Genomic DNA, 22,568 nt, shown 5'->3' with positions numbered 1-22,568 from the left:
TGACTTTGTACAGCACAGTGTATCACTGACTGTGCTGTAACAGCAGCAAAGCATGGAGATGAAGCCATTGAAAAGTGGCATTAAAAAAAACTTGCAGTATCTCTATATCAGCAAAAGCTGCAAAAGCCTTCCTCTTTGGTTGATAAATTTATCTTTGTGTTCTGGGGCTGGGAGGCAGAAGGGCGGCCAAGCAGCCTCCAGCTTGTCTCTTCTTGTGAGTGTCAAAGTTAATGGAAACAGAGCTGGAATCCCCCTGGGCGTTTCAGAAGCCATCACCTGGAAATGTGCAGCACCGGAGCTGTTCGCCACACAGCACAGCTCACCAGTGTTTAAAGCTATCAAACTGCTGTCTCCACAGCTTGCCACCAAGCTGCTGTCTGGTGTTTTCAGCTTTACCGTTCCAGCACGTTGCTGCTACCTCTTAAATGTGTGGCAAATAGCGCTGGGAATGAAAAAAAAAAAAGCCACTGTTTGAATAGGTACCGAGGTGTTCAACTCTCTACCTCGCTGCTCATTTAACAGCACAAATACAGGTGTGTGCAGAGCATTATCCCAACTCTCACTCTAGAGGGAATGTGTTCAAGTGAAGGGAAATAACTGCTGCTGGTGTGTCAGATGGTTATGGGAGCTGCCACGGAGTGGGAGTGCATCCTTTAGCAGCAGTGCATGGGGTAACCGATGCACTGGGATGTGCTGACTGGGTGTGATGACTCCTGTCTCCCCACTTCAACCCTTGTGCAGTGCCGTGGCATCAAGAGCACTAGGTCAGCGTTTTGCTTAAACTGAAAGGGTGTATTTTAAGTTGGTGTATTTTAGGTCACAGCAATCCACTCCATTTGGGCGTCCTCGTTTAATACCTGCACAATCAGAAGCCACGCTGACTTTTTGTGGACGATGGTGCTTTACTCGTGCTGCCTGTCTTGCCAAGGTGAAATAAACCAAACGCGGCAGCCGGAGCGACGAAGGAAAAGGCGTTTGATGTCGCTCCTTGCAGGGGAAGGCACAATCGCAGCACCTAGCAGCGATGACTGTTCAGTGATGCTATGCTGCCCTCGCCTGGGCACTGTAGAAACATCCCGATCTTCACTCCCGACCTGCACTAAGCTAATGCTTTAACACTCTTGGCCATCTCCTCCTCTTGCAATCACAGCGAGGTTTTTATACCGGCACGACCTGTGTAAGAAGACCCCGGCCTTGGCCGCAGCCTTCCCTGGCCGGGCGGGCAGGCAGGGCCTCTCCACTCGGCTGTGAAGGGGTCCGCCCGTGACCCAGCTCCCGGCACCGAGCAGCTACCGATCCCCTACGGGCTGCCGCCGGCAACCGCAGCACCCTCCCTCGCCTGGGGAGGGCGGAACTTTCCCTCATGGGCGGAGGGGGCGGGCCCCGGAGCCCGCGCTCGGGCTTCGTCACTTCCTTTGCGGAGCGTGCAGGCGGCGGGGACGGTTGTGTCGGCGGTAGCGGCGGGGAGCGGCGGCGGTGGGACGATGAGCGACAGCGGGGAGCAGAACTACGGCGAGCGGGTAATACATGGAGCCTGAGCGCGCTGCCCGGCCGCGTCCCGTCTTCCCCCCCCACTACGCTCCTCCGTCTCTCCGGGCAGTGCTTTCCCTCCTCACCCCCCGCATCCGCCGCGTCCCCGTCCTGAGGCCTGGGCGGAGCAGGTGGCGGATGAGGAGGCCTCCGGCGGGGAGGTCGGGCGGCAGGAACGCTGTAGCTGCCCGCCCGTCGGCGCGTTCCGTGGTGTCTGCCCGGCGCCATCTTGGGCTGGTGACCGGGCGCGCCGGAGACTGGGACAAAATGGCCGAGGTCCGCCCGCGCGTCTCTCTGCGGCCCGGCTGCTGCGGCCCTGCTGCGAGAGTGGCGGGACACGGGCTGTGGCGGGGCCGGCTGCCTGCCGCCGTGAGTACACGGCCCTTCAGGCCCCTCCGAGTGTGCAGCCGGGCTGCGGCTGGATCAGCTGGTGCCGTGGTGCCTTTTCTGTTCCACCAGCCCGGTCAGGGTAGGCAACATCCTGGGCCGGTAGTAGTCTGAGCCTTTGTTGTACGCTCACTGCATTTCGCTTTGGGTGAGATACCTTGTAAATAGAGCGCCGATTTGCTCCTTCTCGCGCTCGCTTTGTGAAACATTAGCCCTGCTTCTTGATGCAGTTGCAGCCTTTCATCTAGGTGGCTTGGTCTCTAATTTAGGTGTGATGGCAGTAGTCGAAGGGTTAAACCTCAAACTGAACGTGTTCAGAGCTAGGGCAGTCTCTTTGCTTTGTGATACCTGCATAGTTACTGCAAGATCTTACTACCTGGATGGAATTTTACTAATTCTGCAGTAGATGACTTGCTAAGCTTCACATTTGTGATGTACGTCTGCAGTACAGATTATCTGTAGTTGTTTTTGCTTTAGTGAATCAGTCTTGTTTTCCTTTGGGATCTTTAATTTTTACTACAACACATGAGTACAGCAGTAGTTTAAATTTTAAACTTTCACTCGAAGTGGCAAAAAAAATATAATACTTCTGAGCACAAAATTGCAATGGCTGTCTTTGAATATGGCGCTTTCTCTTTCAGATTCACTGTAGTAAGTTTTATTAGTATGACTGCTTCTACTTCAAGGGAGGTTAGGCTAGAAAAATACAGTTTCAAGGAAGCTAAAAATGCCAGATGAAAATGAATGCTGAAAGGCAGGGATTAAAGACTCCTGGACTAAAACTCTTACCACCCCCAGTATTTTGTTTTCATTAATGTCATCATGTCACTCGTACAACTAGTGTAATTTTAGTGAGGGAGTATTACTTCTGACTTGCTCAAGGTGGATTTCTATGTGTTAGCTTTTTTTAAATTGGTTTAATTTCAGTTAGATTACCACTTTAAGATGGTAGCCTAACTAGGAGATTGGTTTAGCTTTCAATCAGAATGAGTGGAAATGTTAAGAGCAAAATGTCTTTGAAACAATGATTGTGAAGGGTATGATAGGACAGCAATTGCTGTCCCACCTGCTTTTCTATTTTGTCTTTTCTATACTTTTATTTTAAGAAAAGCCCCATCATGTGCAGGCAGTCTTCACCAAGGCTTAAAATGAGTTATGCCTGAACTTCATGAATCATAAGCAGATTCTATTGACAGTGTTACTGATGGTGATTTTTGCTTATTGAAGGCTTATATGTTACTGAGTCAATGGCTTTCTACTTTTTCAAGCTGGAAACACTAAGGTCTCTACAAAGTAGAAACAGTGTTTGGATAAATAATCTAGGATATGACTTTACAACTGTCTGTTAAGCTGTTCCAAGTCTGTGCTGCCAAGAAGAATTGTGCTCTTGAAAACATGTTCCTGCTCTTTCCCTTGTGCTAGTGTTTGTATAGTCAGTCAGATCTGGTAAGTTTCCAGCTGCATTGCTTTGCAGGCTTGACTTGATTGTGTAGCCAGGAGTTCTAATCACCGTTGGGGATGAAGAAGAAATACCAGGTGCTTTCACAAGTAATGGGATTGCTATTTTGACAGCATCCCAAACTCAAATGGGCTTATGTAACAGTTTAAAGAGGAAAAAAAAGGGGGGAGGAGAGAAGAATATCCTTGGTCAAATTCTCTTTTACAGTTTATACTCCATACTGGGATTAAACTCTAGAAGCTGCTTTTTTTTTTTTTTAACTGAAAATACTATAAATTGTTGAATGCTGCCAATACTTCAGATACAAAAGCATGCTTAAAATACTGTCAGAATGCTGTGACAATTGCCACGTTTTCCTAAGTAACTTTTATTTTGATTTCATTCATTGAAATTGCGATCATTGAAGGGCATGTGATCCAGGCATGGAAGGGTTGGAAAGACTAGTTAAAGGAAGAATAGTGAGTCTCATCCTATCTGTTGGTTAATAGTGATGGTGATTACTTGGTATGTGTCTGATCAGAAACTATTTAATATGGTAGTCAGGTGGTCAAAAAACATAGTTTTGGTTTTTGATCAAAGTAACTTGAATAGTATAAATGCTTAATTTGTAAATCTGCTTACAAGGTACTTAACACATACATTTCCAGAAATTCTGTTTTTATTAGTAACCTGTGGAGGAAGGTCTGAAGAAACAGTTTGAGAAGGTTAGAAGTAACCTGATAGCTTGATGCCACTAAAAGATTAGGGCATCCTCTGTGTTCCCCCTTCATCAAGTGGCACTTGATCTGACTTCTTGGTGGCTGATTCAGTGCCCTAAGCTGTAAGAAGGCAGTTTGGCTGCTTTTTGCTGACGGGTTCGTTTCCTGCCAGTTTGATGCACTGAATGAGCCCTCAGGGTCAATGCGGAGGCAGCTGGGCTTCCTTGCTCCTGGCCTGTTAGCTTGATTCTGGGCTTTTTCAAAATACATTCTTGTTCCTTTTTGGCAGAGGTTGGAAACTGTTGCAGAAAGGGGCTGTTCTGCTTACCCTCCTGAGTGGATTCCCACCTGCCCCCAGCAGTGATCTGATCTGGTGATCATGTGCTTCAGGGGCAGAGAGGCAAAAGCTCTGTTGGATGGATTGCTGAATTAAGTAGTAGAGAGGTTGAAGGAATGTGAAATTTTCGCAATTATACCTTGAATAAATTGTCTCCAGACTTGATAATGTGTAATGTGTCTGCACCTTACTTTGGGAAAACAAGTGGATATACGTAAGTTCATAGGGATTTAGGATTTTTTTAAAGATACTGTTAATTTTATTTGCTTGTATCTTACATTATTAACTGAAATCTGTAGCTTGTATTCCCATGGGAAAAACTGGATCTCAGAAGTGTGAACACATGGTCCTTGCGTACCTTACAGCTGCTTCTGTCCATGGAAGTCTTTTCTATCTACTACCCCCAAAATAATCCTCCTGCTGTGACATTCTCTGCTCATAGAGTAGATGAATGTGCTTAGAGGTGTTAAAATTACCATCCCTATAGTATTATACTTTGGTTTTAATATGCTTTAACTATGGAAAGAATACTTTGGAAACCACAGACCTGGACTTCAGAGCTTCCACCTGAATTCCACTAATGCCTGATGAAGGGGGAGAACTGTTGGTAAAGATCAAGGGATCTGGTAGTTTTTAAAATCCACGCTTCACAGTCTCAAGGTTATTAAAAACCAGTTATTTAATACTGAAAACCAGTCTTTGTCTGCATACCAGTAGTGTTTCAATACAGACAGGATAAAAAGATTGTTTCTTCTGTTGTCTTCTGTGTGTCATGATGAGACCCTACTTCGGCATTTAAGAAAAAACAAACCTTAAAACACACAAAGCGAAAGAGCAAAAAATAGAAAAACAAAAGCTGTTAGGAGCAACTGATGTTTTTACAGGTGGTAAAAAAACCCAAATAAACTCTCCAATTGAAGTGAGCTGTGAGAATAGCTTAAGGGAGCCTTCAATGGGTGCAGTATAATGGGGTGTAAAGGAAATTTGGAGTGCTGCAAGCTCACGGTGCTTGAAATTTTGGGTGGGAAGGATTTCCTTGGGTGGGGATAGTAACAACTTTGAAATTTTAGGTCTTGTTACTATTTTTAGTAATGTCTGGAGCAGATAAGGTGACCTGAATTCCTTTAAGCCAAGAAGTAATAAAGAAGTGGCATAATCCTATAAAATAGATTGAAGATAAAGATGTCAAGAGACTTCTAAAACTCTGAAAAGGGTATGGGTATGTTCACAGGCAAGATCCCATCCTGCATTACTTCTTGCATCCTTTTCAGTATTAGACCACCAGTATTTGGACATGGCTTCTTCAGTCTGGCCTGAGTGTGTCAAGAGAGTTAGGTTTTGCATTTTTCCTCAAATGAAGAACAGGTGTTTTTTTTTTTTAGCCCTTCTTCAATCTTGCTTTAACTCTCTTTAAAGAGTTGAAGATTTATTATGATTAAATTAATACATTAAATACTGGGTTTAGGTTAAATTTGTTATAAATAACTTAGTTCTGTTGCACTGCCCTTTGCAGATTAGTATATGAGAGTGCTACAGTTTAGAACACCTCTGTAGGCATTGTGACAGAGAAGAACGTCCTTGACTTTGTTGCTCTTTTAATTGAAAATCAGCTTTATCCTGCAAGTTGTGTCCCCCCAGTATTGTATGGTAGGCAATTGTAAATGGTTAAACTGTTTTGAGTTGTGTGGAGGTGGTTTAAGCATGATTGAATTTGGGGTCAGCAGATGAGTTTCTGAATGCTTAGTAGAGAATGTCTTTGAGTTGAATGTTCAGGTTTAAGAGATGTTACAAAGATTTAAGAAGTCATTTTTATTTTCTGGTACCCTAGCGGTGTTAGTGAGCATTCTTGATCAGAATCGACACAAAATTTAGAATTGTGTGGTTTTTAGCGGGGGGAGGGGAATAAAATTCTGGTGCTGATTTTACATTTTTTCTTAATATCTGGAAATAATACCTTCTAGCATGCTCAAACTGAGTGTTTTGGCCATGTGACTGAAGTTAATATACTGATTAAAAAAAGAGAAGCTGAAAATGCTAATTAGGGTATGTCATTACCAGAGATGATTTCTAATAAATAGTAGAGGAGATGGGATGTTATTGTATAACAATGTTTGTGCATATTGCACAGAATTGAATTTTCACTCAGTGGAAAATGATGGTTTACTTCGAAGCATGAAGCCTGCATGTGTAAATACGCTTGTGCAGGCAGAGTAGGCGTGAGTGTGATCATAAACCTTCAAATTAAGCCTAAACTGCAAGAATGTCCCAAAAAGTAAGGACCAAATGCATTGTGCTTTCTGCATTCCAAAAGCACTTCAGTCACCTGTGGCCGCGCTAGGGATCTTACTTAAGTCACTTCTTGTTGATTCTGTCTTAAGTATGTGGCTGACAGTGAAGTATTTTGACTTTCCTAATGCTAGAATTCATTAGTTGATAATTCAGTTGATCCACTGTGCATTTGCTATTAAATGCAGGAATAAATAGCTAATTCAGTTACTTAGTACTAACTGAATTGACTGAATGTTTATAAAATAGTAGGGCATTTGGTAGATTCAATTCTTGAACTGCATATAATAGTAAAAGTCCACAAAATTTTTTTTTTTCTAGTTTCAGTTTTGGCACTAGATTTTATCCTGGAGTTTTTAAATATTCTTCATCCTGTTCTTTTTCTATTAAGGTTAATGTTGAAGAAGGAAAATGCGGAAGTCGCCATTTGACAAGTTTTATAAATGAGAATTATTTGAAGCTCAGGAATAAGTGAAGCTGAAATTTGAAAAAAAAGAAAGTGAATGCATGCTAATTATCAGACCAGAAGTCCCACTTGTAGAATATTGAGCAATTTGTGTGAAGTGGGGAAGATGAAAGAAGTCAGAATTTGAAACGGAAGAATGAAGAAAAGGAATAAAAATGAAGTTAAGATAAGAAGTAATCTGGAATCTGAAAGCACTACGCTAAGTAATTACTAGTCTGTTTATGTGTCCCTGTATATTTTGCTAAACATGCATGCATTATCTGTTTAATAGCAAAAGTATATGCAGGGTAAAGAAGTGTCTACCAGGAAAGAAAAAAAAAAAAAAATCTTAAAAAAAATCTAGGCAGTTCTAATGCCAACTGCCCGGACACATAGATGTGAATTTTTACCTTTTATTTCACTGGAGCTTGTTTACAGACCTCAGGTAAACAAGAAATTGTGTACAAATTAGGCTTTCAATATCTGCGTGCAGGAATCCCGTTCTGCTTCCAGAAGCGGAAGTGCTCATGGGTCTGGCAAGTCGGGGAGGCACACCCCTGCAAGATCTCGATCTAAGGAGGATTCCAGGCGTTCCAGGTCAAAATCTAGATCCAGGTCTGAATCCAGGTGAGTTTACTTCTTTTACCTCTTCCTCCTCTTCACAGTCAGATCATTATGTCGGAGGTGAACTGAAGTCAGATTTAGCCCAATTTTGTTTCCAGAGATAACTGGTGATCTGTGGACATTGGGCATGTTTGGTTTCAGGATTTGAAAAGTGGAACTATCGAGTTAGATCTTCCTGCAGCTTTTCCTGTACAAGTTACATAGACATGTATCTTTGCTGCTACAATTTGGAAGTGGCATGCTTTTTAAGTCTTATAGTAATGGCTGGTTTCTGAGCATGAAGCACTACTAATTCTAGATCTTATTTTTTCTCAAGATCTTAGTTAGGTCACATTAATGTGTTATGTTTTCTTACTGGAAACAATGGTGTTTCTGGAGTACTTAATGGTTGTCCTGGGTTCAGCAGGACATGAAAAAGAAGCAGTAGAGAAGTGTGAATCTCAACAGACATTTGTCTGACCTTTTAAATAATAATAATTTAACAGGCTGGAAAGCTTTAAAGATTAGACGGCCTTCCTTGCTCTCAACAAGGTTGTGGAGAAAGTAGCTTGCTTATTTTACTTGTTACGTGGTGATGCAAATGCACACTCTGAAAATGTCTTCACTACTGTATTACCTATCGTTACCTGCTGAACTAGCTGTGTGCAGTGGCAGAGTTCTCTTAAAACTGCTAAGACACATAACTGAGACATTTCTAGACTATCAGCATATTTTATAAGACTGTAAACATCACTGCTGGCCACTTTACCTTGGCTTTAGCAGGTGTGTCATGTAAGATGTGCCTATTAAATAAAGAATTGAAAGGTAACAAAGCCTGTAAATGGGTGAATGATGTTATTTTTTTAAATAGTCTATATAATTGAGTGCTGGCTATAGAAATGAATGTGTTCATTGCTTTACTCATTCGTAAGCATTCAGGTTAGAAAATGTGGGTTTCAGCAGTGGGGTTTCCAGATGAGCTGTTCACAGTATACTACTTATGTGTGTAAGCAAAGGATTAGGCGTGCCAAAGCCTGGGGGTCAGGCTGGGGAATGACAACACTGGAACATACTGTGCTATTAGCAGTCACGCATGATGGAAAATGCTATCAAATACCATGTTTAGATCTCCTTGCAAGATCAAAGTGATCCATTTGAAAGCCTTTTGTGAGAAGGAAAATACCTGGGAAATTTTGATAGCAAAGGAACGGGCTTTGGAGTTTCTTTCTGGTGCATTTCAGGCACAGTCACAATTTTTAAATTATGTACTTGGCAATCCCTGTAGTACAAGAACAAATATGTTAAATTATTAAATACTTGGTAGAGTAATACCAGTTTACAGAGTGTGAAATTGGAGTGACCTCTGGAATTGCCAATAGCAAGAGATTCATTGGACAGTTCAGGAAGAGCCCAGTCCAAAATGCTGCTCAAGGCAGAGTCAGCTCTGGGCTCAGACTGTGTTCTCGGGGCTTGCTTTATCCAGTTAGGTTTTGAAAACCTCAGAGGATGGAGACTGCAAAACATTTCCAAATTTTAAAGTAATAAGCCAGTCAGGACCCAGCCCAGCATGTCCTTCTGCAGCTTAATCCACAACCATAGGGATGCGTATTCTTTAAAGCACCATGTTTCTTACTTGCAGAATAGTACTGTATGAGAATGCAGTCATAAATTGTCTAAAATGCTGGAAGAAGCAAATACAAGATAGAGAGTTTGCAAGAGACCTAGCAAATCATTTATGATCAATTGACCTTTAACTAGTACCCTGGCAACTGACTTGTTAGTTTTTGATGAACAGAAGGAGGTGCTATGTCTGCCACAGCTTCCTGAGCATTTAACAGCTGTCTTGAAAATGTAGTATATATACTTCCAGTATTTCCAGCCTTTGGCAGAGCTGGAGTGTGTTCTTTAGCAGATTTGGGCAGAATTGTGTCAAGGCACATACTTAGAACCAATATATTTACCTCTCTTCAGTGCTGTCACATGTTTGAATATGATCACAAACAAGTCATTTAACTCTGGCTCTCACCAGAGAAACAACCTTGTGAGAACTTTTATATTTCTTGGTGGTTTCTGTTGCAAATGTACTTCTGAGTGATCAGCTTTATGAATTAAACTTTGATTTGGGAACAAATCTGTGTCCTGGCATATTTATCATTTGGGGCGTGGGTATGCTTGATTAAAAAACCTGCTTTTTTGATGTTTTCATTAGCAGCATAGCAAGCTTGTTATTTTTGGTTGACTGTGAAGTCTAAACAGTTCTTAACAAAGGAATAGGAGCTGTCAGCTGTGGTGACTTGACAATAAAGCAGAATAACAGCAGTATGACATTTAAGGCAGCAATATAAACAATGCCTATATAAAATGAGCCTTGTTCTCTTGCATAATGATAACCTGGTTTAGAAGTGTCTAGATTTTGTTCAGTGTAATTAGTGTATTCTGTTACCTGGAACCATCAGTTCTGTGTTTGCCTTTTTTCTTCTATGTCAGCAGTTGAAATGTGACTGTATCTGTTGAACTGTTGTTATTATTATTGCTGTCTTTCCTGCCTCAGGGAAGTTCTCTCTTTTTTTTACTTTCTGTGGAAAAAAAGAAAAACCTTGATCTTTCTAAATATGTAGTTAGTAGTGTTGTAATGCGGCATGCTGAAGTCATTTCTCCTGGTTATATATATATATATATATATATATATATATATTTCAAATTAAAGACAAAACTTAGCTGGCTTACTTCAGACAGGGCTGAAGGCATTTTATTTTTTTTAAGGAGGCCAGTAATGTACAGAGTATATATGTGCAGTTTGGCTGTCTGATGCCACTTAGCTAGTGAGAAATCCTGACTGTGGAAGAAGCTGGTAAATGCTCAGGAGTAAAAAAGGGTGCAGGTTGAGAGCTTCATTCATGCCAAGTGTAGTGGTGGTGGTGGTACTGTGAAACGTGGTTGATCAATGATGGTAGTTTATGATTTTGGTCAGTACTTAACTATCTTGGCTTCCACAAATTAGAGGAAGGACATTTAAGATGTAAACAGAAGTCTGAAGATTAACAATTTATGATTAGGAGCCCTTGAATGTGAAACTGTTTATTGCACTTCTTAGCCTTGCAGCGATTTCCTTTGCAGTTGTGTAGAATGCAGATTATTCAGTGACTGCCGTCAGCAGGCCAAAGTCAGGCATTACATTCCAATTTAAGTGCCTGTCCAACTTTTCAACTAAGATTGTGTTGGGAGGGCTAAAGGTTTAGGAGAAGGAATCAGAGTGTTTCAGAACCTCATGTCCACAGACCTAGTGCTGTCAGAAGATGTTTCTGGAACTGTTTTGAGGCCTAGGCTGTAATTGGTGAGCACCTTTGCCTAAATACACTTGAAATGTGAACGTGTTAACATTCATGAACACCTAATGTGAAATAGGTTTTGAAATACCAGAAGGTAAATAAGGCTACTACAGCTTTTCTTCAATTGTATTAAGCTCTGTTTTGGGGGCATTTGCCAGACTTCTATGTTTGTAGTTATGCACTGTGTAAAAAGTATGTTTGCTTTTCAGTGACACTAAAAGCAGTGCTAGTCTGGGTGCTAGAATAAACAAAGTGTTCATCTTTGCAATCCTGCATGCTTTATGTTACGTCATATCTACTCCTGTTCTCTTTTTGTGTTAAGTCTTTGAAAGAAAGCCACCCCAGCTATTTTTACTTAAATGCTAGTGTAAATGCTGTGAAGATACTGTATGAAACCGAGATAGTCTCGCTGGAGAAAGTTACAAATTATAGGGGAATTAAAAGCTAATTAAAATGGAAGTTGAGATTCCTGTTCTGCAATAGGAATGCTCTAAGCATCTACAATAATCTAATTGTAAAGATTTAGCGCACAGTCCTTGAGAGTAGTGACTAAATTGATTACAGCTAAATCATGTGGTACTGCAGGTTTGTGGGAAAATGGCTCTTTTTGTGTGTGAACATCTGGTTTAATTTTTGAAGGGTTAAAAAAACCCAACACTGTACCTTTCTTTTTTTTCCCTCAGATCTAGATCAAGGAGGAGTTCCCGTAGACACTACACAAGATCGCGCTCTCGCTCCCGCTCTCACAGGAGATCCAGAAGTAGGTCTTACAGTCGGGATTATCGGCGGCGGCACAGTCACAGCCATTCACCCATGTCTACTCGCAGACGTCATATTGGAAACAGGGTATGTCTGTTACCAGAGATGGCTCTTGCATAGTCCTAAATACCTCCTGTAATCACTCAGTTGGGGTTTTCCAGAAAAACATTCTGCTTCAGGTCCATTTAAAAGATATTGTGGAGTTTAATGGTCATTTAGCTTTTGATAAGCCATGGATCTCTGGAAGATCATTGGGGATTGTGGGGTGGGGGTGTCTTGTTTGTCTGTTTTTTTAACAGATGCCTTTAGAAGTGATTCCAGTGTCAACAGCTGTCACTATACCCACAGTAATAAATGAGTGAATACATGCAGCAAAGGACGGGGGGAGAAACATTTGTGATTTTTCTTGATTAGAAAACCTGGGAAACAAAAATTTCATTTCATTAAAAGCTATTTGGATTGCATCTTTATGAAATGAGCATGCAAACCAGTTTGCGTTTAGCTGCTTTGCAGACTTGGGCAGCTTGAGCGTGGTGTGGTTTGTACTGAAGTGGGGGAGGAAGTGGTAACTAACACAGATGAAGATGTGATCCAAGTCTGTGTGTGTATATATAAATCTCCACAGTCAATAGTCATAAGTTAGCCTTTGGAGGGTAATTTCTTTTAAATGTAGTACTTATGTGCTGGAACTGTAGTTCGCACAGCGCATGAGAAATGCAAAGGATTTTTGTGAAAGGAGGCTTGTGAGTCTGTAAGCTTAACTGTAATAGTGTCTATTAGCAGATTAACCCAGCCTGAATTGCAGCAGTATCTTTGTTTTGTGTTGAAGATCTTATTCTAATATCTGTCTGCCCCTTCCTTTAGGCAAATCCTGACCCAAATTGTTGTCTTGGCGTGTTTGGATTGAGCCTGTACACCACAGAAAGAGATCTGAGAGAAGTTTTCTCCAAGTATGGTCCCATTGCTGATGTTTCCATTGTGTATGATCAGCAGTCTCGGCGTTCAAGGGGATTTGCATTTGTGTACTTCGAAAACGTTGAAGATGCTAAGGAAGTAGGTTGGGGTACAGTATTATATGGAATGATTGCTGTGTTCTCAGATGCTAAGATGTATGTTCTATAGCCTGGAGAAACTTGGGGCCTAAGAAATATTAGGCACCTCGTAATAAATGTAGGGGTCCTAGTTCAAAAGATCTACTGGGTGTCAGAGGAGAGAGTGGAGAGGCATGAATACTGGTCCCTGTGCAGGCTGAGCTGTTTTGTAATTCACAAAAGCAAACTTCAGGCTAGCCATAGTGCAAACTATGCCAATAAGGAAAAGAAAATAGAAACACAGGCTCTGTTTTAATTACAATAGTTCTTTCCTAATGTGATTTTACAGGCATGTTCAGAGTAGACCAGGCAGCCTTTTAGGCGCTCTCTGGGAGTGCTGCTGTGCCTTCTGCTGACCTCTAGTGCTTCAGTCTGAAGGGGCAGCAGGGGGGAATCTTTTTCAGAAAAATAAAAGGCCAGGCTATATGTGTCAGCCTCAATATAAGAAATTATGGGATTTGTGCTTATAAATGAATGAATAGGGAATTGTGCTACAGAGTGAACAGGGAATCCTGTACTTAATGGGTATAGAATTCTATGCTCAGGCCAGCTGTTGGAGAGTAGCATGCTTATGGGCTGTAACTAGGCTTGTATTCTGCATAAGTTCCATTATTTTAAGTCTTTACTGTAGTCTTTTTCCAAATTTGGCTTGAAGGCTTCCATGTTAGGTTGGAGTTTTGGATGTAGATCCTGCTAATTGACATAAAATCCAGTGGGTTTTGTTTGTTTTTTTGTTTGGTGTTTGTGGGTTGTTGTGTGTTTTTTTTATATCAGATTTACTTACGACTTGGATACTACTATATTTGAGATTATGGTAGGTTTTGAGGATGTATTGGAGGAAAAAGTCTTAACAGTGCTCCTTTGTGAACTTCTAAAGGCTTTGCTTCATGTTGTGTGTTGGAGCATTTGCATCTCCATAAGCATGTTTGAAAGTTCCTCATAATCATATTAGAAACAGATATATTGAAACAGTTACGCAGTATTAGTCACATTTTGGGTGGTTACCAAACGTCTACATCCAGCTGGCCTAGAATGTCTTGCAGTTTATCTTCAGTGTTTGTATGAGGCATAAGTGAAACTCAAGATGTACATCCTGAGCCACTTTAGGACTTAATACTTGAAGCAGTGGTTGTGTGAAGTGAAACTTGTATTGGTAATAAAGTTCATACCTAAAGCCAGTTGTATTTTATCACTGTTTAGGCAAAGGAACGTGCCAATGGGATGGAGCTGGATGGAAGAAGGATCCGGGTAGACTTCTCCATAACAAAAAGACCTCATACACCAACCCCTGGAATCTATATGGGAAGACCCACTTAGTAAGTTACTTGTGTGGATTTATTTCCAAATTGGTATGGGATAGGATTAATAGTCTTGTGACAGCCATCAGTAGTAATGTGTATCTTTCCACCTCTTCAGATACAAGGGGTTCATTTATATAGCGCTTATCAGTGACTGGTCAAGGGCCAGCCTGGATTACAGTGAGCAGAAACTTGGATTCCTTAGTTACATGGCCCAGACATAACTTATCTAAACATTTAAATAAGTCTGTGGTAAGATTTTTGACAACTTCTAAATTATTTTTAATTGTTGCCACATGTAATTCAAATATTAATGTCTTCTGCAAGCTCAAGTTTTCAAGAATGAATGAACAAATACTAATTGAGCAGCTGTGTGGCACAGTTTGCCTGTCCACAGAGTGCACTTTAAGTCAAAAGTTGCAAAGAATTTATATTTCCCCAAGTAATTTCCCAGTTGTTTTCCCACAACATTCAGCTTATGATACTGGTGGTTATGTAGTTAATATTTTGTTGAGACTGCAGGTTATTTTTTAATCGGAAAGTTCTTCCAGAAGGAGCCTTCTGAGAGTTAAAAGTGAATGAAGAGTTGTCACAGAATGGAATTCTTTGTGTGCCTGTGATACCAAAAGGTTAAGAGGTTTCAAACCAAGGAGAAAAGTAGCTGTCTTAAAGTTCAAGCATTTTTAAAAAGCCATTATTTAAGGAGTTCTGTTCCCATCTGTACTGATGTGAGCAGTCCTGCTTTCCCACTCATTTCAGCTGTGAGAATGCAAGGTAGTAATATAACCCAGTTAAAATGTTGTGTACTTAACTGTGACTGTATGTCTACTGAAAAGCACTGCAAACAATATTAATGCTTTATATTTTATTAAATGTAATTCTCATTCACTGCTTGTAGTGGCAGCTCACGACGACGAGATTACTATGACAGAGGGTATGACAGAGGGTATGATGATCGTGACTATTACAGCAGATCATACAGGTGAGGCAATATTTGTAATATTCGACTGCTATTTAAACGGTGCTTTCTCATCTACCTTTCTACATACATAAGTGTAAAGCATACATATGTATGCCAGAATAATTTTGGTCTCACTGTCTGTCTGGAATCTTACTGTGAAACATTTACCAAAATGACTGCTTGGTACAAATCAGATTGGTCAGATCGAGAAGCCTTTGTGGTATTTAACCTGTGGCATGAGTTAGTCCACAATGTTTGTTTAATCTACATTATGTCTGTACTCTGATTTTAAAATAATCTTCTGTTCATCTGTTAGTGCTGAAATGGTGAGAACACAGGTGCAGATCTAATACTTGAATTAGTATTATAGTGTGAACTTAACATTTTGAGTGTCAGATAGTAGATAAAATGTGGGAAATTCATTGGTCACTAGTATTCCCTACTAAAAAATATGGCACCTCAAACATTGCCAAAGATAAGGGATCAGGGATTGGAACATTGTGTTCTATAGCGTACATTTGCATTAAAAAATAAAAGCTGTTTTTTTAACACTCTGTCAGGTTGGATGTGTGTGTTTTACTTGGACTCCTCCTGTTTATGTCTGTCTTCAGCTTAAACTTCTGTGTTTGATAGCACAGTAGTAAAGTTGATAGAAAATCTCTTTTAATGCTGATAGAAAACGTGATTGTTGTGTAATTGGTTTAGTGATAGAGCAAGTTTGTCCTCTGCATTTTCCATTAAGAGTGCCAACAAGACTTGTTCCCTGTGAAATCCTCACAATTTCTGGTACACTTCAGTTAGGAGTTAGTAACTCCCAATTTAACACAAAGGTAGGAGTTCACTGTTAGTGTCTGCAATTACTAAATGTTCCTGTAGTTGCAGAATTCTATAGTAGTACTTCCTAAGTGGTTTGCAAAGCTTAAATCAGCAATAGGTGGATTTACGATTGTTCCCTCATAGCAACTGTATATTCATGGAAATACATGAATTCAAATTGCATTGTCATCTTAATCATTTAGGGGCAAAGGAAATAAAAGTGTTAAACTTCCAGTATTTCTCCTGGTGCTTTTGTAGGCTAAGACTTAAATATCATCTTTATGCTGATATTGGTAGCTGTATGGTCTTGGTACTTGACCAAGGGAAGCTGTCCCTTCCCCTACTACTACTTTCAGCTACTTCTCCTTCCTGGGATGTTGGCGTTGCTTCTGATCTGTTTCTCCTCTCCCTGCCTTTCTGTTGTCACTTAAATCAGGTGCCTTGCTTCTGCAGTGCTTCAGTGCTGCTGGAGACAGGGAAGGGGATCAAGGTGCTCTACATCATCACAGTGAACACAGGAGGCACACATGTTCTGCCCATGTATGAGATGCAGTGATTAGGCTACTTCTCTGCCTCTGGCAATCCAGTTTTTGGGAATACCAGAGGTTCAAATGTTTTGGAGAACTGTAATAGCTAAAAATCTGAAGTTGACAGTGGGCATAGCACAACCCAGACGTGTTGTATGTAGGCTTTAAGATGGCTCTTCAGTCAAACTTCCAGTTTGTTTCGAAGCACAAGATACAAAAGCTTGCTTGGAATAGTTAACATAGCCTTGTCTCACTTACTGTACCGAAAGGAATTCACTGAAATCCAGTGGGTAAATTAACTGAAGCAGCTCGCCAGAGTGTTGGGGAACAGAAGACTTGCAACATAGTCTGCTAAGCTCTTTGTTAAGTGGTGCTTCTCCCACTTCCCATGCTTTCTGTGGGGTTCTGATGTAAACCTCTTGGAAGGGCAAAGGCACCGAAGGACCAGCAAAAGATGTGGTGCTCTGCAGTGTTTGTTAGGAGTTTTATGCCACTAATCTTCATAGTACAGGTTTCTTTATCCTTTCCTAAAGGATCTGTCAGGGTGTACTGGTTATCCTTGAAATCTGTTGTTTGTTGCTTGCATGTCCTTAAAGTGTAATTTATTCCTTGTTACATTACAGCGTGACCCCAAGTCTTTAAGTGCTTAAGTGTTACCTTTTGATTTCTGATGGTGAACAGTGGTTCAAATGTTCATAAAACATTATCTGAAGTTGTAATTACATCGGTTCTGGGTGCATGCTAGTGAAAATAATTGCAGACTGTGATAGTGGGTGAACATAAAAGACTACATTGCATGAGATGAGGAAGAGCAGACTACTAAGTAGTGATGCTCCATCCCAAGGCTGGGTTGGACAGAGCCTCCTTGGGTGACATGGTTTAGTGTGAGGTGTCTGCCCATAGCAGCCCCAGTTGGACAGAGCCTCCTTGGGTGACATGGTTTAGTGTGAGGTGTCTCTGCCCATAGCAGCCCCAGTTGGACAGAGCCTCCTTGGGTGACATGGTTTAGTGTGAGGTGTCTCTGCCCATAGCAGGGGGTTGGAACTTGGTAATCTTAAGGTCCTTTCCATCCCTAACTATTCTATGATTCTGTGATAGAAGATGGGCTACTGCAATTAGGGTACTAGTCTGAATGCAGCTTGCCAGAATTCCCGGCCATGCTCTGTTCTAGCTCAGTGAGGCAGTCATGCGCTGGGCAATGTTCTGACCTTCCTTCATGTTCTCCCATCCTGTGTGTGTTGTGAACTAGGGCTTTGGCGTGGAAATACCCAAATGTTGACAATTCCAGCAGAGGTACTTTCCATTTCCTATGTTTAGGGGAAAAAAACCTCAAGACAACCAAACATCCCCCCCCAAATGTGTTATAGCTCACTGCAGAACCTTTATAATGTTTATTGATAGCAGATACTGAAACAGTAAATGTAAGCCACAAATGGTTTGTGTGTGGCTACATTTTTTCATCCTGCAGATAATGGTGGTTTGAGGGAGAGAGGATAGTGTTTGGTATGTTGCAAGTGCTTCCTTAAGGAAGTTAGAATTGTTAAAGATGCAGTAGAGCATTGCATACTAGTACTCCATCCTAGAAAATCAATTGGTAACACTTTGCCTTCCTTTCCCCCTGTGCAGTGAAGCCTTTAGTGAAATACAATTTCAGATGGGAATTGTCATGTTGAAACTTCAGCTTCTTCTTGTTGCTGTGGGATGCTTAATCTTGTCTGGAAAAGTGTCTGTGAAGTAAAGAATAACATTAAAAAAACCCAGCTGGCACATTGGCTCACTACCAAATAGAGAAGACATTAAACAAATAATAATAATAATTAAAAAAGGAGACCTGCTGATTGTGGTGTTTGGGGGCTCTTTGTCCTATCTGATTTGCAGCCTTTTTGAGGTGCTGTGAGTCATCTCTGGCAGTGACTGTTCCATAATCCAAACTTGATTTAGTCTCTTGGTAATGCTCTACTGTATCTCAGTCTGTGGTGGTACCAGCCCAAAGGCTGTTAAATACTATAACATATTGTTTCAGTTCTAGGCTGCTCTTAAATCAGAAGTTGTATCTTAAATGCCCTTGTTTAAACATGATTGTGAAATGTCAAAATGTAAGGATTCCAAGGGGAAGGTAGGGGGAAAAGTTCCACATCAACTTTTTCCTCAGGACAGTGAATTGATCTTGCTACTTAAAAAAAAAAAAAAATAGACTTGCTTGCTTCAAGCAGGTAAGCATCTCGGAATAGAAGTGGCCTTAGAAGGGTACGTACCAATCTTGAATGCTGCTCGTTGGAGAATATGACATTGTGAAATAGAATATTGGTGAGGTGGAACATGAGTCCTCTTTGACTGCTCCTTGCCACCAAGTTTAGCCAGCTCCTTCCAGGAATACAAAATGAAGTCATTCAGCATTATCCAGTGTAGGAACCAATGTTTTCTTGTCTTTGTTATTTTCTCATGCTTGATGATGCTTCTTCCTTGTACAATGAACTTTTTGTTTGTTTCTAAAATTCAAAAGCCATTCTTCGTTTGTATTCACAGAGGAGGTGGCGGTGGCGGCGGAGGATGGAGAGCTGTTCAAGACAGGGATCAGTTTTACAGGTATAATAGGAAAGCTTTTAGTGTCTGGTCATCCGTGGGAAATGCGCATGGCATTTACTGAGTGTTCTATGACTCAACCCTCAGATAGGCTTGATTCTTTAAACACATGAACAGAAACTGGGCGGATGCTGAGCACTTGCAGCTCTTCAGTGAGCAGTGTGATTCATTGCAGAGGTTCCTTTGTCGCTGTGTAGAGGGGTCCGGTTAGTACAGGCACAGGTTAGCAAAGGAAAAGCTTTGTGATTTATGCCAAGAAGTCAGTGTGCTGAATTAAGCAGAACTAGGCAAGAAAACACAAAGCTTGAGAGAGTGCCTGGATTTGAGGGATTTGGGGTGAGGTTGGTTGTAGCAGTGACTGCTAGTCAAAGAAACTCTTCTGTCTTGGGGCAATTAATTTAGATTTAAAGCTGAAGTGTGATTTGGCTTGTTTTGAGATGCTCCTGGCTTGAAGCACTAATACGGCATTTAGTCAAATTGTGAATGCGAGAAAGCTTGTATTTCTTCTGTTAGTCCAAAGTAATAGTACTCTGAAATGGTAATAAAAAGAGTATTAAGAAAATTCAAATGCTTGCTTTGTTATCCAGTAGAAACATTGATCAGTTATTTATGTGCTCAGTAGCTTTCCCAGGTATACTGTTGATACCAGGATGGGGTTAGAGGTATCAGCACAAAGCTGCTGCAACTCATCTGCCACAGGCTTTAACAAAGGGATTTTTCTGTCACTCTCTTTGACAGGAGGAGGTCACCATCCCCATATTACAGCCGAGGGGGCTACAGATCTCGATCCAGATCTCGATCCTATTCACCTCGTAAGTACTTGCAGAGCTTGCATATCAAAAGCAGATTCCCTGCACTTTGCCTGAACAACTTCTTTGGAGCTCTAGTGTCCATACAGACTATTTGACTTCAGTGTGGTTATTTTTTCTTTTGAACCACAGTTCCCTTTAATGTTCCATTGAGCAACTGGCAACCTTGAGGACAGAGCAAATATTTAGTTTGCAAATAAACCAAACTAGATAATACTACTTGTTAAAAAGTCTGAGGTACCACTTCTTTCTCAGAAACAGGAAAACAGGAGTTTGTAGTATGTTGACAGTTTGGTTACTGCTAGGGGAGCAAGGTTGAATCCCCAAGCCTCACGTATTCTAACATGAAATTTCCCAACCTAACTTGTTAAAGAGGAGGTTAACTTCATCTGAGCTCCAAACAGGGCTTTTTTTTTTCCCCCTGAATTGCTTATTTGCATGGAAGATAAAGCTGCATTTTGATGGCAGAAATGTAATAAACCACAGTAGCATTCCTAGCATAGTCCCTTTGTAATGGATACAGAGTGAATGAATAGGTCGTGTTCTCATGTTTACCCTTTGTGTCCAAATGAAAACAAGTGTAACTGCTTTTACTGATCCATAGGGAAACTGGCCACCACAGAGCAGTTAGAGTATGAATTCTCATTGTGCTCCAGAACATTGGCCCTGGGCACATGACAGGAACTGGGAGTTTCCTACACAAAGGAACGTAATGGTAGAACTGTACTGACTGCTTGAATTGATCATCGACACATCACAAGATGTTTAAATTTGATGCAGATCTGAGGGGAGGCAATGAGTTTAGGAGGAATCTTAAACATCTGACAATCCGTGGAAGTCTAACAGTGTATGTATTTTGTCTTTTCTTCCAGGTCGCTATTAAAGCATGACATGTAGAGGAATTTCTAGCTCCAGCCTTTGAGTTGAAATTGCAAGTTTGTGGACAATATTTTTATTGTCTCTTCCATTTAAACAAGTGAACAGTGCCTAGTGAATAGGTGACTTTTACACCTTTTGTGAGGACTACTTCTGTGGTGTTAAATGCTGTTTCATTCTGCATATTTGTGTAGCTTGGTGCTTTGTTTCAAGTTGTGTTTTGAAAGGAGTATGTTTTGCATGTATTTTTTTAGGCTCCATTTTGACTCCTGAAAGGTTTCTATTGTAAAAACAAACTGTTCAGTTAGTTTTTTCTACTGATTCCAAGGTATTCTGAAGATCAAAACCTGTGTAAAATGCTTTCAAAAGTGAAAAATAAAATGAAGTTTGTTTTTTCTTTTCCTACTTACTTTTGCCAAGTGTGAGTTATGGGTTGAAAACACACAAGAACACTTAAGCTATGTATGCTACAATAATGTTTAAAACCCAGAAGTAAAATTCACCCTGTGTCACTGGCTAGTTGCTCTCTAAATGTAAGAGCTTCAGGTATGTAAACCCAGTGTGTACAGAAGTCTCTGTGCAGGAGCAAGAAGCATCATTCAGCAGCACTGTACACATGGAGCAAGGCTTGTAACAAACTCTTGGTGATGCTGTTGAGCCTTGAGGTGGGTGAGCTGTGAGCACTTTATCTCCTATAGACCTTTAAAAAGAAGAGAGCTTCAGTGGCAGTAAATGAGCATACACTTAGAGAATCCAGTGAAATAACATTTAGACTTTGTTTTTTCTTATTTCTTATGCCCCATCCCTGGCAGTTTTCAAGGCTGGTGTAGTGGAGGTGTCCCTGCCCCTGCCAGGGGGTCGGAACTGGATGAGCTTTAAGGTCCTTTCCAACTCAAACCATTCTACCTGTGATTCTTGATTCACTGACGGTCTTCCTTCTGAAGAGTACATCTTTAACTGCATATGCAGCTAAAATGCTATGTAATTCTCAAATGATGCTCTTCTACCGGTGTTAGTGCAACTTTGCCTACTTGGATTCATGAACTTAAACACTTAAAAGAAAAATCTGTGCAAGATTTGAAAGTACCATCAGACAAGAACTTGCCTCAGCCTTGTATCATAGCTCAATGGTCACCATGCATGGAGGACCTAGAAAAAAGGAGCAGTGAGATTCTAGGCTACATCCACCACTGTTCTCAGCTTTTCCTGTATGGTAACTTCCATACATTTTTTTTCATGGACTAAGAGCAGTTTCAGGACCCTGTGGAGCTGCAGCCTCCTGACCTTTTCTTGATGATTTCCTCTGTTTCTGTGCAGAAATGAAGCAGACAGTTGCTCTCCATGTATCTCTGCACCATTTCTAATAAGGGCGGTCCCCCTCATCTCATCTTGCTGTGGTTTTCAGCTCAAGGTAGATCTTTGTATGGAAGTTTTCAGTAACTTTGATCTTTTGGAGGGTGGTGGAAGGACCGGTATGGCATATGTTATTCCACAGGCTTAGGAACTGTGGGTTTATGTCTTAACGAAATACTGACATCTGTCAGAGTACTACCTCACAAGTGTCCTGGTTTAGTTCTGTTATGTACTACTGAGCTGAAGGTTTTCATATGACTTACAAGATCTTGCACTGGAGGGTGAATGATCAGGAGCCTGTCCCTGCAGTCATCCTTTCATCAGAGAGTTTAAAACATGGTTGCATGAGCTGCTGTGGTGGCACCTGGTTATAAAGTGCCACCAAAGCCAGCACAGGTTGGGATTTAAGTGGTAAGCCTGT

General features: G+C 41.0%; 1 protein-coding gene across 3 annotated transcripts; it reads left to right on the top strand.

The window, feature by feature from the left end:
- The first annotated feature begins 1,359 nt into the window (after positions 1-1,359).
- Positions 1,360-21,199, top strand: TRA2B (transformer 2 beta homolog). Of its 3 annotated transcripts, XM_062606428.1 has the most exons (10): positions 1,400-1,520; positions 7,089-7,366; positions 7,636-7,769; positions 11,758-11,920; positions 12,698-12,886; positions 14,125-14,240; positions 15,121-15,204; positions 19,053-19,112; positions 19,848-19,921; positions 20,791-21,199. In XM_062606428.1, exons 4-10 carry the CDS (start codon positions 11,888-11,890, stop codon positions 20,799-20,801), a joined length of 567 nt encoding a protein of 188 aa, XP_062462412.1. In that variant the 5' UTR covers positions 1,400-1,520; positions 7,089-7,366; positions 7,636-7,769; positions 11,758-11,887; the 3' UTR covers positions 20,802-21,199. The 3 variants fall into 3 exon arrangements, with proteins under 3 accessions (XP_062462411.1, XP_062462413.1, XP_062462412.1); XM_062606427.1 differs by lacking the exon at positions 7,089-7,366 and having other exon boundaries at positions 1,360-1,520; XM_062606429.1 differs by lacking the exons at positions 7,089-7,366; positions 7,636-7,769 and having other exon boundaries at positions 1,394-1,520.
- Positions 21,200-22,568: the final 1,369 nt, after the last annotated feature.

This window comes from Pezoporus occidentalis, unplaced genomic scaffold, assembly GCF_034315485.1.
Source record: "Pezoporus occidentalis ecotype Australia unplaced genomic scaffold, CSIRO_AGI_Poc_V1 ctg97, whole genome shotgun sequence".
NCBI classification, from domain to species: domain Eukaryota; kingdom Metazoa; phylum Chordata; class Aves; order Psittaciformes; family Psittacidae; genus Pezoporus; species Pezoporus occidentalis.
This window is presented reverse-complemented; position numbering and strand designations above follow the sequence as displayed.